At 36.4% G+C, this 13,956-nt stretch overlaps 1 protein-coding gene across 1 annotated transcript; it reads right to left on the reverse strand.

Annotated features, from left to right (window-relative positions):
* Nucleotides 1–4,400: 4,400 nt before the first annotated feature.
* On the reverse strand, nucleotides 4,401–13,882 carry SVIP (small VCP interacting protein). The gene is given in 5 exon segments (XM_017891469.1): nucleotides 4,401–6,885; nucleotides 11,173–11,219; nucleotides 11,221–11,282; nucleotides 11,801–11,851; nucleotides 13,699–13,882. Coding segments are annotated over 4 exon segments (213 nt in total). The 5' UTR covers nucleotides 13,753–13,882; the 3' UTR covers nucleotides 4,401–6,885; nucleotide 11,173.
* Nucleotides 13,883–13,956: the final 74 nt, after the last annotated feature.

Raw genomic sequence — 13,956 nt, forward strand, 5'->3', positions numbered from 1 at the left:
TCAGCCAGTCCTCCCTGCCCCCACCTCTCTCTCCTCCCTCTTCTTTTGAGACGGAATATCCTCCAGGCTGGAGTGCAGTACTACAAATCTCGGCTCACTGCAACCTCCACCTCCTGGGTTCAAGCAATTCTCATGCCTCAGCCTCCTGAGTAGCTGGGACTACAGGCACACACCAGCACACCTGGCTAATTTTTGTATTTTTAGTAGAGACGGGGTTTCGCAACGTTGGCTAGGCTGGTCTCAAACTCACGAATTCCAGAGATCCACCCACCTTGACCTCCCAAGTGGTGGGATTGCAGGCGTGAACCACTGCACCCAGCTGTCTTTGAAATTTAATAGTGCTTTTGAAATTAAAATTTTTATGGAGTTCAATTTATCTTTTAAATTAATAATGCTTTTGGTGTCATATCCAAGAAATCTTTGCCTAACTCAAGGTTGTAATGATTTTTTCCCATGTTTTCATCTAGAAGTTTCATGGTTTTAGTTACTGCATTCAGCTCTATGATACATTTTAATTTTTGTGTATGGTGTGAACTAAAGGTTTGAGTTTAATTTTATTGGCATATGGATTCAGTTTTCCCAGCATCATTTGCTGAAAATATTATTTCCCCATTCTCCATTGAAGTGCCCTGTAAAAAATGTAAGTTTATTTCTAAACCTTCTATTCTGTTTCACTGATCTAGCTAGCTATCCTTAGGCCAATACCACACTATCTTGACTACTGTGGCTTTATAGTACATTTTGATATCAGATAGTATAAATTTTCCTACTTTTCTCAGAAATTGCAATTTTAAAAGATAATTTCAACTTTTATTTTACATTCAGTGGGTACGCATGAAGGTTACACGGATACATTGCATAATGTTGAGCTTTGCGGTGCAATTGATCTCATCACCCAGGTAGTGACTATAGTACCCAATAGTTAAGTTTTACAAACATTGCCCTCATCCCTTTCTCCCCACTCTAGAGTAGTCCCCAGTGTCTATTGTTGGTGTCTTTACATCCATGAGTATCTAATGCTTAGTTCTCACTTATAAGTGAGAACATGTGGTATTTGGTTTTGTTTCTGCATAAATTCATTTAGAATAATGGCCTTCAGCTGCATCCATATTGCTGCAAAGGACATGATTATGTTGCTGTTATGGCTGTGTAATATTCCATGGCATATATGTATGACATTTTCTTTATCCAGTCTACCATTGATGGACACCTAGGTTGATTCCATGTCTTTGCTATTGTCAATAGTGCTGCAATGAACGTACATGAATGCATATGTCTTTTTTGGTAGAATGATTTATTTTCTTTTGGATATATACCCTGTAATGGGATTGCCAGGTCTAATGCCAGTTCTAAGTTCTTTGAGAAGTCTCCAAACTGCTTTCCACAGTGGCTGAACTGAGTGACTTACATTCCCACCAATGGTGTATTAGCATTCCCTTTTCACCACAGCCTCGGCAGCATCTGTTGTTTTCTCAAGTTTTTAATACTAGCCATTTTGACTGGCGTGAAATGTATCCGACTGTGGTTTTGATTTGCATATCTCTGATTAGTGATGATGAGCATGTTTTCACATTTATTGGCCACTTGTATGTCTTCTTTTGAGATGTGTCTGTTCATGTATTTTGCCCATTTTTCAATGGGGTTATTTTTTACTTATTGAACTGTTTAAGTTCCTTATAGATTCTGCATACTAGACCTTTATCAGGTGCACAGTTTGTGATTATTTTCTCCCGTTCTGTGGATTGTCTGTTTACTCTGTTGATAGTTTGCTTGCAGAAACTATTTAAGTCTCACTTGCCAATTTTTGTTTTTGTTGTAGTTGCTTTTGAGGACTTAGGCATAAATGTTTTCCCAAGGCAGATATCCAGAATAGTGTTTTCTAGGTTTTCTTCTAGGATTCTTATAGTCTGAGATCTTACAATTAAATCTTTAATCCATCTTGAGTTTCATTCTTCTGCTTATGGCGAGCCAGCTATTCCAGCACCACTTATTGACTAGTGAGTGCTTTCTCCATTGCCAATTTTCATCAGCGTTGTCAAAGACCAGATGGCTCTAGTTGTGCAGCTTTATTTCTGAATTCTCTATTCTGTTCCATTCTGTGAAAAAATGACATTAGTAGCTTGATAGGAATAGCACTGAATTTAGATTGCTTTGGGCAGTATGTCCATTTTAATGATATTGATTCTTCCAATCCATAAGCATGGAACATTTTGCTATTTCTTTCAGTGTGTATTGTAATTCACCTTTTAGAGATATTTCACCTCTTCGGTTACATGCATTCCTAGGTAGTTACTGTGTGTGTGGCTATTGTAAATTGGGTTGCATTCTTGATTTGGCTCTCAACTTGAATATTATTGATGTATAGAAATACTACTGATTTTTGCACAGTTATTTTGTATCCTGAAACTTTACTGAAGTTGTTTATCTCTTTTAAAGCCCTTTGGCAGAGATATTAGGGTTGTCTAGGTATAGTATCATGTTATCAGCAAAGAGAGGTAGTTTGACAACTTTTTTTCCTATATGGATGCTTTGTATTTTTTTCTCTTGCCTGATTGCTTTGGCTAGTACTTCCCTACTTTGTTTTTTCAAAACTGTTTTGGGTTTTCTAAGTCTTGCATTTCCATATAAATTCAAGGATCATCTTATTAAGATGATTCTTAATAAGAATTCTTAATTCTCTAGAAAAGTTTGCTGGGATTTTGCACTGAATTTACTGACCCATTTGAGAATTACCATCTTCCAATCCAAAAACATACAGTGTTTCTTCATGTAGATCTTAATTTCTTGGCAATGTTTGTCATTTTTAATGTCTACAGTTTTCTTTTTCCCTAAATATTTGTTGATATTGTAATTTTTTTCCTACTTTCAATTATAGATTGTTCATTGCTTGAATATAAACATAGAATTGACTTTCATATATTTTTCATTCTGCAAGATTGCTAAAGTCATTTATTAGTTCCATAAGTTTTTGTGGAACTTATGAGAATTTTCTACCTATGAGATACTTGGTATTAACCTACTTTAAATATGTCTGTTACTTATAATGTAACTATGTCTAAGAAATACAGACAGAGAAAAGGACATTTTAGGAGTTAGATAGGAAAAGGAGTTTAGCGTAACTCCTTGACATCTGATTTATATGACAAGATAAATTTCAGAGAAATAGCCTAGATAGCACCAATCTGTATGCAAAACTAATTAGTTCCACTTGAGATAAGTTTGAGGTGCTTGCAAAGAATGGATCAAACCTGTTTTTATAACTAGAAGACATTAACCCAAAACTCAACACAAATTTGGTACTATAAAAATAGCCATTGCAGGCATGGCACTGTGGCTCATGCCTGTAATCCCAGCACTTTGGGAGGCCAGGGAGGGCGGATCACCTAAGGTCAGGAGTTCCAGATCAGCCTAACATGGAGCAACCCCGTCTCTACCAAAAACACAAAATTAGCCAGGCGTGGTGTCACATGCCTGTAATCCCAGCTACTAGGGAGGCTGAGGCAGGAGAATCACTTGAACCTGGGAGGCGGAGGTTGTGGTGAGCCGAGATCGCCGCCATTGCACTCCAGCCTGGGCAACAAGAGTGAAACTCCGTCTCAAAAAAAAAAAAAAAAAAAAAAAAAATTCTATACAATTCAGGATATAACAAAAAAGTATGATATCCACGGGAGTAATGTAGGCAATAGTAATCACATTTCAAGTTTATATTTGCAAGATGAAGCATAACTGGAAGAGGGAGAATAGGACAATAAAAAGCAATGTCAAATGGGAAACGTAGTGTTTGAGTTACTGGCACCAAAACTTCATCGAAGTCTGTTATACATACAAATGCCTTGTGTCTGTAGCTTTCGAGAAAATTGAAGAAAAAAGCCATAATACTATATTTGAATTAGCTTAGAGCATGTATAGTAGTTAAGAGAATTTGAAATGCTTGCTTGGGTATGTTAAAGAAATATACCTTATGTCTCAACACATATAGGCAGTCATGGCTACTTACCTCTTACTAGTCTATTTATGCAGAAAGTATTCAAAACTGGCAAGAGTTGCTTTTGTCTTCTAAAGACATCGCATAATACTTTTCAGTGAAAACAAAAAAACATTTGGAGAAAGTGAAAATTCAAGGTTCATGTCCATTTTCCTGGGGTACAGAGGATAGAATTTTTATTATAGTATTATTTCTTTAGGAAAAAAACAGGATACTAATTACATCATTTTTCCTTTCTAGAAAATCCACCTATAAATCCAGGGATTGTATGAACACACCAAAAAACGTTTGGTTCTGTTGCTATTCTGAATCCCAATGTGATTAAAATGTTCCTGAGGTTTCCCTAACCACCAACTCAGGTTCTAAGTATTAAGGATGTAGTAAAGACAAAATTTTGTTAGACAGCTAAAGCTAATTTTACATAGAAAACATGTATATTTATATCCCTAAAAGGCAATACAGAATTTATAACCAAACCATGTGTGGGAACTGTTAAAATTACATTCCAAATACCAGCAGTGGAACAAACACACACATAGAGATGTTTCAAAAAACATGCAGCACATTACAAAGGGAACATGTAATAATTCACAACTTTTGTTAGCAGCCGTAAGTTTGATTAGTATTACGCAGCAATGGTTTAAGCAATTTTTAAATCATGATATGATAGTTACATATATGCATTTTACTGTTCCAATTATAGTTTAGTAATAAGTTAGGGGTTTTGAGCAACATTTTAAGCATTATAATTTTCTCCTAAATTATTTACTATGGGAAATTGGCTTCCACTTAAGGTTTTCATAGGAACTGATGGTTATTTTATGAGGGAGATGTCTGGACTATGTGTGTGTGTGCGTATACACACACACATATAAATTAGAATTTTCAGATATTGTGTAGATACACACACATAATTATATATTATATATATAATTTTTTAGTCATGTTTTTAGTCATTTACTGTTTTTTTTTAGTCATTTACTGGTTTCTCATCAGACACCAAGTCACCTCTTTTTCCTTGCCCTTTCCTAACACTGTTCCTAACATTTGGGTACCACCCTTTAGCCACTGCAACCCACGTGGTTTTGGAGAAAGCTGATCACACTCATGGTGACAGGCCATGGTTGGAAGTAACATGTTCCATTTTTCCCGAAAAGTAATATATCTGAGTATCATTCATGGTTCACAATAGACAAACATGACATTTGGGTATGAACTGCTGGTAGAAATAGGGCATGATTCCCTGGAAGGAAGTCATTTACACCAACCCAAGTACTAATTCTTTAAGATGCAGTAAAGAGAAAATTGTTCTTTCTATATTAAAATAGGAGAAAGGATTTGCAGAGTTCAAGGATGATATGCTCTAGCTCTATATGCACTGAGCTATTGATCATTCCTTTTCCTTTTTGCCTTGAAAAAATCATTTTAATAAAATCAAAATTTTCATTCGTGATTTCACTATCCTTTATGAACAAAACAGCATGAATCCTCTAAAGAATAAAGAAAACTGAGTCAAATTTTATGTTTTCCTAGATATTCACAGAATATTTCACACCATAATAGAAAAAATAATTTTCCATGAGAAGTCAAGAGACCTGTATAATAGTTCAAACTTTTTACAATTAACATGTACAGAACACCGCAGTATAAGTTTTGTGGGAGGGATAGATGAAGATAGTGGTTCAGTTTCCTTTGCGTAAAGCAAGTGAACTTGGTTGATTTAACTTAAAATTTCTATTGGCACTTAATATCTGCAAATTCTAATTTAGGGCTCAACATGTGGCCTTGCCATTTAAAAGAGCTATCAGCCTTAATAGCTAACACCAATTGTTTTATTTCAGTGTATTATATAGGAGAAACAAAAAATGCTATAAAATTCATGTTTCTAATAAACAACGTTAAGGTTTATGACTATGCATTGTACAGAATTACCTCCTAATATTTTTACATCTGAAGTAGACCTTTTGTAAGTACACTACCTACTACATGTTTTTTTATACATTCATACTTGCCTTGGCAGTTTCACATCTGTATAAATCTTATGATGAAGCTCTAGTACACAAGATTAACACTACTTATGAAATATGGACAAATATATTACTACTCATTATAACCCATCCAGATTATTAAACTCAATTCAATTACTACAAAGATCTTTACAGAGCTGAATTTAATATACACTAGAACATCACTGCCCTCTGATGGTATCACTAATATATAATTTTAAATTCAGCAAACAAAAAAAAAACCCTTTATCATAATGTAAAACATGGTATGTTAATTTTACAAGCTACATAAATAAAAATGAATTAGAAAAAATTTAACATCTGCCTAAGAATATTCATTACTTAGTAAGTTATAAAACTTTACAGTGCTCCTTCACATCAGCCCTTCAAATGATTTTTTCAAGATTCTCCCTGATGATCAGTTTAAAGGCACTAAGTCCATAAGTTTAATCAAACGTCTTCATATATAGTGAAATAAAAACAGATGTAAGGTGACGCAGCACAAATATAAGTAGTTAGATCATATTACAAAGGATGAAAAGACAACTGCAAATTTTAATCTTAGAGGTATACGCAGAATTTTTACATGCAATGTATATATATTCACTATTTAGTTCCATTTTTTAATTACTAAGAAAAATAGCAAATCACCCACTAACTGCAGAAGAGCAAATGTAGGAAAATTAGTATTTAATGAAAAGTCTAGCCATTTTCTAAGCTTGAAAATCAAAGTTTTTTTTAGCATTGCACTTAAGGGCAATAATATTACAAAATCTGAATCTTCATTTATTCAAAGAGAAGAAATTAAATTGATGAAGTCCACTTGATTGCAGATAATAAACAGTTATTAGCAGTAGATTCTTCTACTCATGTTATGCTTTATGAAACTGTCCACTAGAAAAGATAAAAAAGAGACAGAAAAGTACATTTTACTTCAAGTTACATAACAGTATTTTATTGAACAAACAAGTAAAAAGAGGAATATGGGACACAGAAATGCAAAATGATTTTTCTGAATAGCAGCTATTCATAAAATTTTACATTACAGTCCAAAGCCTGAAATAAGGTGATAGTTTAGAAGTATAAAGAAGACAAAATATCTGGTCAGATTGGTGGGTAGTTGCAGGATAGCTCTCTCCCACTGTCTTGCCTGTAGTTTTCAGGAACAACTGTAAAATGTGCTGGGAATGTAACATCCTGGGATAGCAAGTGAATGGCCAGAATAGCTCAAGCTCTGTTCCAGTCCCTCCCTAAAAACAGGAGGTCCTTCAATGCTTTAGCCCAAGGAGTCATGTAGTACCTCCCCTTCTAACCCCCAGGTCATAAAACCCAGGGCACTCATCTGAGGTTCAAGTGGGGCACACACAGATGCCATCAACCCCAGGCAGTTTTCCTTGGGAGACAAGCTTATAATGAATCCTAGGCTTCTGTTGTCCCTTATTGCCAATCTGTAAGTAATAAACTCACTCCACGTTAAATGTTTTTGGGTTTGTTTTGGGGTTTTGTTGTTGGTTTTTTTTTTTTTTTTTTTTTTTTTTTTTTTTTTTTTTTTTTTTTTTTTTTTTGAGACAGGGTCTCACTCTATCGCCCAGGCTGGGGTGAGGTGGGAATGGCTCACTGCAACCTCAACCTCCCAGGCTCAAGTCATTCTCCCACCTCAGCCTCCTGAGTAGCTAGGACCACAGGCACATGCCACCACACCTAATTTATTTTTTATTTTTGTAGAGACAGGGTCTTGCTATGTTGCCCAGGCTGGTCTCTTAACTCCTGGCCTCAAGTGATCATCCCATCTTCTCAGCCTCCCAAAGCCTCCCCCTCTCAGCTGAGATTACAGGTGTGAGTGACTATGCTTGGCCTCTTCATGTAAATGTTACATGCATGTGTATTCTGTCCATTGGACTCTGAAGTTGGTAACCACTGCACAGTGAACCTGCTATTCAGTAGCAAGATCCTAAATATCCAATATTCAGTAAAGGAACACAAAATAAAACACCACAAAACAAAAATTTAAAAATCCTTGTTTGAGTCAGGGAGTCAAGAAATGGTAGAAACCATTAAAAAATGGTTTGGCAAGGTCTTTTCCTTGCTTGAGTTGAGAAAATATTCCATTGCTCCTTTGTTTAATCAAGTCTATTAAATCTGTGATAGGTCCTGAAGAGCCACTGGGATAGAAACAGAGATATTTAGCAATCTCTTGATAGTGTTTTCCAAGTACATCCAAGGAATATTATTGGGTGTTATCCATATATATAAAATCTATGTTTAAATAAATTTTCAACATTAAAGATTAATCCAAGTAAACTTTCCTTCATTGTACAATTTCTTAGAGGCCATAATTCTGTACCTTTTTTAATCTCTAAGAAGGGGACATAGTCTACAATATACAATTTAGCATTTTAAACATTTATTCATGAGACTCTATCTTCCAAAACATCTTTCTTAGGACAAGTGTTATAAACGCTAGGATAGTGATTCTCAATCTGGGTTCACAGTAGATTTCCTTGGGAAGCTTAAAACACTCCTGATGGCTAAACCCCACTCTCGGAGTCTCTGACTGGTGTGAAGTGGAGCTCAATGAACAATCCTTTCTGAAAGCTGCCTATGAGACTCCAACATGCAGCTAAGGTTGAAAGCAATTGTCCTAGAGGTCTTCCCTTACTCCTGTGCTGCTATATCCTTTACTGATAGTACTTTGTATCCTAATGCCATCATCACATTGACTTCTTCAGGTAAGAAGTCAGAAGACAGCATTACCCATGCTAATTACCCTGGAAAGATGCAGCACTCTACCTAAGGGAGAGTCTTCCTAACCTTCCTACCTTAGGAAGACTCTACCTATACTTCAGGCCAGCCCATGAAACGAGTCAGTGGTTACCAACTTCAGAGTCCAATGGACAGAATACCCATGCATGTAACATTTACATGAAGAGGCCAAGCATAGTCACTCACACCTGCAATCTCAGCTGAGAGGGGGAGGCTTTGGGAGGCTGAGAAGATGGGATGATCACTTGAGGCCAGGAGTTAAGAGACCAGCCTGGGCAACATAGCAAGACCCTGTCTCTACAAAAATAAAAAATAAATTAGGTGTGGTGGCATGTGCCTGTGCCTGTGGTCCTAGCTACTCAGGAGGCTGAGGTGGGAGAATGACTTGAGCCTGGGAGGTTGAGGCTGCAGTGAGCCATTCCCATCTCACCCCAGCCTGGGCGATAGAGTGAGCCCTTAAAGGACCACAGGACAAGAGTTTTGAGGGTTAAGTACTTCTGCCTTGTACTTTTCCCTTGATATCCTTGAGCCTTCCAGAATTTTGATTTTCGCTTGATGCTCTCGACATGTTGTGCATGTGTCAAGCAGAATGAAGCATGCCCCTTGAAGCCAGTGTGTTAGTGATAGGTGATGAGGAATATTCCAAGGAAAAATTATTCACAGTGGACAACAGCAGTGGCTAATGACAGTGAGCCACTGGAGAAAATCCTCCTGCTACTATCTAGTTTCATGGTCCTGAACGTAATTTTTACTAAGGGAGTTTGAGAGATTTCTTCCAAGAACAGTACACAAAGAAAAACAGGAACTAAATTTAACATTGGGTATGTTTTACATTTTACATTTTGAGCACTTCTGAAGGGATAATATAAGGGCTATTTTTTTTTTAATCTATAGACTTCAGAGTGTGCAAGCTTCAAGTTTAAGAAAGCCTCTTTCTTACAGTTTAAAAGCTGATGTTAATTTCATTAGGTTAGAACTTGTGAAATAAGTGTCTTCTCAATTATGGTTAAGTGTTGATTAAAGTATCGTTTTCCTATAACATTATATATGGCTTTAACTTAATACCTTCACGACTTCTACTGTGAAATAGTGGATCTCAACATTATTTCCAGTCCTACAATTTAATTTTTGTAATTTTGTGTTTGTTTTTGAGAACCCTATATGAAGTATACCTAGTGAAACAGCACTTTATCTCAACAGAATATTGAAAGAATCTATATTTCTGATAAAGAATTGACCTTGTTATCACCCAACTGTTTTACTTTACACTAGACCTATTCTGTTCTATTATGGAATTATAAAAAGCATAAGCAAAATGGTCAGACTTATTTATCTTATATTGAAACTAATTACCTTATACATTGCTAAAAGTTCACCATGAAAAAACAAACTTTATTAAAAAAATTTCATTCATTAAATGGTATTAGATGAAGTAACTTACAATAGTAAAATACACAGACACACATTCTTATTTCTGTGATATTCTTGAGCCAAAATAAACTGCTCAGGGTGTTCATAAGCTGCCTGACCCACAAGTTAGGAGAGTATCTACATGTAGGCAACTATACGTGTATATGTACATGTGTAGGTATGTGCGTGTGTAGTTTAGAGAAAAAACAATGAATCTGTTGAAAAGTACTCACAAATCCTTGACAAGTTAAATATAAATGACTGAAATTAAAGACATTTTCACAAATATACTAACTTCTATATTTACTTTAAAAAATGGACCAAGAATAAATTCTTAATATCTGAACCCTTACTTTCCTGAGCTTTATGTAATTTGAAAGGATTTTAAAAATAAATCCTTTAAAGTCCTGCTAGACTGTAAAGACTCCAGCATTCACAGACTCTGCTTAACTTGTCCACCATTATATTCCTAATGTCTAGTTCTGTGATCCATACCTTGGGAGGTATGTGTATGATACCCAGACCTGTATACATTCTGTGACCCAAATTAACATTTACGTAACTATAATAAAGGGTGGCAATGGTAAGATCAAAGATTCCAAATCAATGGGTAAAAAGAGCTCAGAATTTATAGTGTAATCCAATTTAATAAGATATGTAAATGAAGGTTAGAAATTATGTCTCTCAAAATGATACTTAGATGACTTTTATAATTCTTTATACTTTTCCATATTGTTTGAATTTTGGATTATTTAAGATTAGTAGTAAGCATAAGAGTATTAAAATATAGCTTTAAAATAATACATCTATTATTTCATTTTGGGGAAAAAAGCTAATTGATTACAATAAATGTTAAAATAAATCGATATTACTTCCAATATTTACTACTCATGATTTTAAACTATTTCAAAATTTTCTGATAATACATTTCAGGAGAAAATTACTGAACAGATTGCTACTTAAGTTTTTTAAAATGCCAGTTAAGCACAAGAAAATTTTAACACTTACCCTAAGTCCCCTTCTGGTGGGGCCCAGATGTTGCAATTTGTTTTCTATTTTTTCCTTTTCTTTCTCTTTTCTTGCACAGATTGAACATCCAAAATTCCCCGAGATGCAGCCTTGAAGAAATTTGATAACAAATACAGAAAGACAACAAAAATCTGTCCAGTGTGCAAAACATTTTTTTGTCTATCTTTGCTTTCTAGGTTTTCTTTGGGGTAGGGAGTTGGTTTATTTTGGTAACGAAGGAGTATTTCTACAACAGCCTTACATAAAACATCATTTCTTCACTGGGTATTTTGTAACTGTACAAATTTTCCCCTAAACTTGCTTCACATCTGTAAGTATTTTACAATGCACAGCCATTTTAAAAGGAAGGATGTTACTAAAAGAGTATCTGAATTTAGAGAAGATATGATAGTTTTCACATATTAAATAATATAAATTAATGCAACTCACACAAACAAGGAAATAATTACCTTTATTTCTTTGAAATATTGAAATTGAAAATAATTACCTTTAAAGGTAAATTTTGGGATATCAAAGGCCATTTACGTTAGAGAATTTAGCTATGGACATCTATGAAGAATAAAGTATAAAATTATCTAAGGAGGCAAAACTTGATCTTTAATCTTACCTCTTTTTGTCTTCTCTCTGCAGCCTCTGCAAGCTTTGCTCTTTTCTCTTCCTAAGGAAATGCGTAAAAATATGTATTAAAATAATAAACATTATTGTGAATAAATTATACACATTTATTTCATAGGCACTATAACAGTTTACAAAAATATTCAGTACTGGCCCTAAATGTCCCACAAAGAACGCCGCTACTCAACTTTCTGAATTTCATTCTCCTAATCAATATACCTTCAAATCAGCACATGCTAAAACAGATACAAGGTTTGCCTATATAATCATTTCTTTACTCTCTCTTTTTTTCCTCTCTCTCTCTTTTTTTTTTTTTAAATAAAAAGGCCTACAAGCTAGTCAGGGCAATAATGAAACAAATAATGTTTACAAATACAAGAAGGAAAATACATGGTTTGATACTGCCAGTTAAAATGGAGTCTGAAGTAACCTGGTGTTTTTAGGAAAGGTTAATGCATGAAGTGGGCTAATCTCAGTGTGTAGGAGGGAAGGATTGGAGTAATTTCATGACAGGTATTGCTCCATATCAGAAAACAGTGAATGTTATTTTTCTAGACCATGTACTACTTATTATAAAACCCTTTTTCTAGGTGCTGGGACACAGCAGTGTAAAAACATAGGCAAACGTCACCTCCCAAATGAAACAAATTCCAATTGCGGGCACACAGACAAATATAACAAAATAAGTAAATGCCTCTCAGATGGTATCGCAGATAAGTAATGGGAGAATGGGTGGGTGGTATTGTGGGGAATATATTTTGTTTAACGTGGTCAGGAAAAGCTTCACTAATAAAGTGACATCCAAGTAGTGAGCCGTGTGGTTATCATGAGGGTATCAAGAGGGTATAGCATGAGGATGGGGGGAGGGCTTAACAAATCTGACGTTATATTTTATCAACAGCCAGAACAACAAAATCAACATGATTTAAAACAGTAGCAGCAACAAAGAGAAGCTGAACTTTCCCACATCAAATTTATAAGTACTAAATTTTTAGTATCTATAATAGCTGAAGAGTTAAGGTACTTCCCTAAATACTTCATTTTCTTCAACTAATGTTTAGAGAAGAGAAACAGGTTTATGTTAACTCCCTGTAAGCAGTACCAATGTAAAGATACTGTTAACAGAAAGCTACAAAAAGTGTACATGTATTGTACCACACACCTACTAGCTACATTTGAATTTCAGATAAGCAATGAGTAATGTTTTTGTAGAACTAGATCCCTAATATTGCAAGGCACAAAACTATATTATAAATGTATTACTTGTATATCTCAAATTCAAATGTAACTGGGTGTCCAGCATTTTTGTCAAATACAACATTACAAATTGGACACTTTGTACTACATATTATTTTAAAGGGAGAACGTAAAATAATGAGATAAATACGAAAAAGAAATCATTAAAATAACATATCCGATAAAGCTCAGGCGTATAAGCGACTTTCTGAGCACCTTCTTTTAAAAGATGGTAGACACAGTTGAAAATGCACTTCTCCTAGACGACTAAAGAGCTCCCAGTGAAAGCAATGTCTTTTTGCGCCGAATTCCATCTACCGCATCCCCTAGAATGTCCCACGCGCAACGCCCTCTGCGTGCGCCGGCGCCCTACGAATTCCCGGTGCAGCCCAAGTCAGTGGAAGGTAAAAGACGCCACAGCCGCCTTTGAACAATTTTTTGTTACAAAAGTGGAGATCTACACGGAGGCGGCGGCCTAGGTCGCTCTGACAGGACCCAGCGACCCTCCTGACCCGTCCACCCGTCCTCGCCAGCAGGGTCCCCCCCGCGGGCTCTCGACCTGCGCCCCCAGGTCCAACGGCCCGGCCCGCCCCGCAGCCCCAGAACAGGTGCTCGAGGCGCAGCCCGGCGGACGCAGGGACCTGCTTTACTCACCAGGTCCGGCGTGGGAGGTGCGGACTCCCCGGGACAAGGAAAACACAGCCCCATAGGGACAACAACTGGAGAACCCTGACCGGGTCCGCCCCAGGCCAGGAGGCGCTAACTGCGCGGTGGGAAGCGCGTCCCTAGTCCTCCGCGCTTGCCCCGCCCCCACCACCGTCCACTGGCTCGGCTCCACCCCTGCGACAACGCCCCGCCCCCACCCCCACCCCCGCGGCTCCGCCCCGTCTCGTGTCTCTGAGGCAACGCCCC

This window comes from Rhinopithecus bieti, unplaced genomic scaffold (genome assembly GCF_001698545.2).
Source record: "Rhinopithecus bieti isolate Rb0 unplaced genomic scaffold, ASM169854v2 scaffold_21441, whole genome shotgun sequence".
In the NCBI taxonomy this organism is placed as follows: Eukaryota; Metazoa; Chordata; class Mammalia; order Primates; family Cercopithecidae; genus Rhinopithecus; species Rhinopithecus bieti.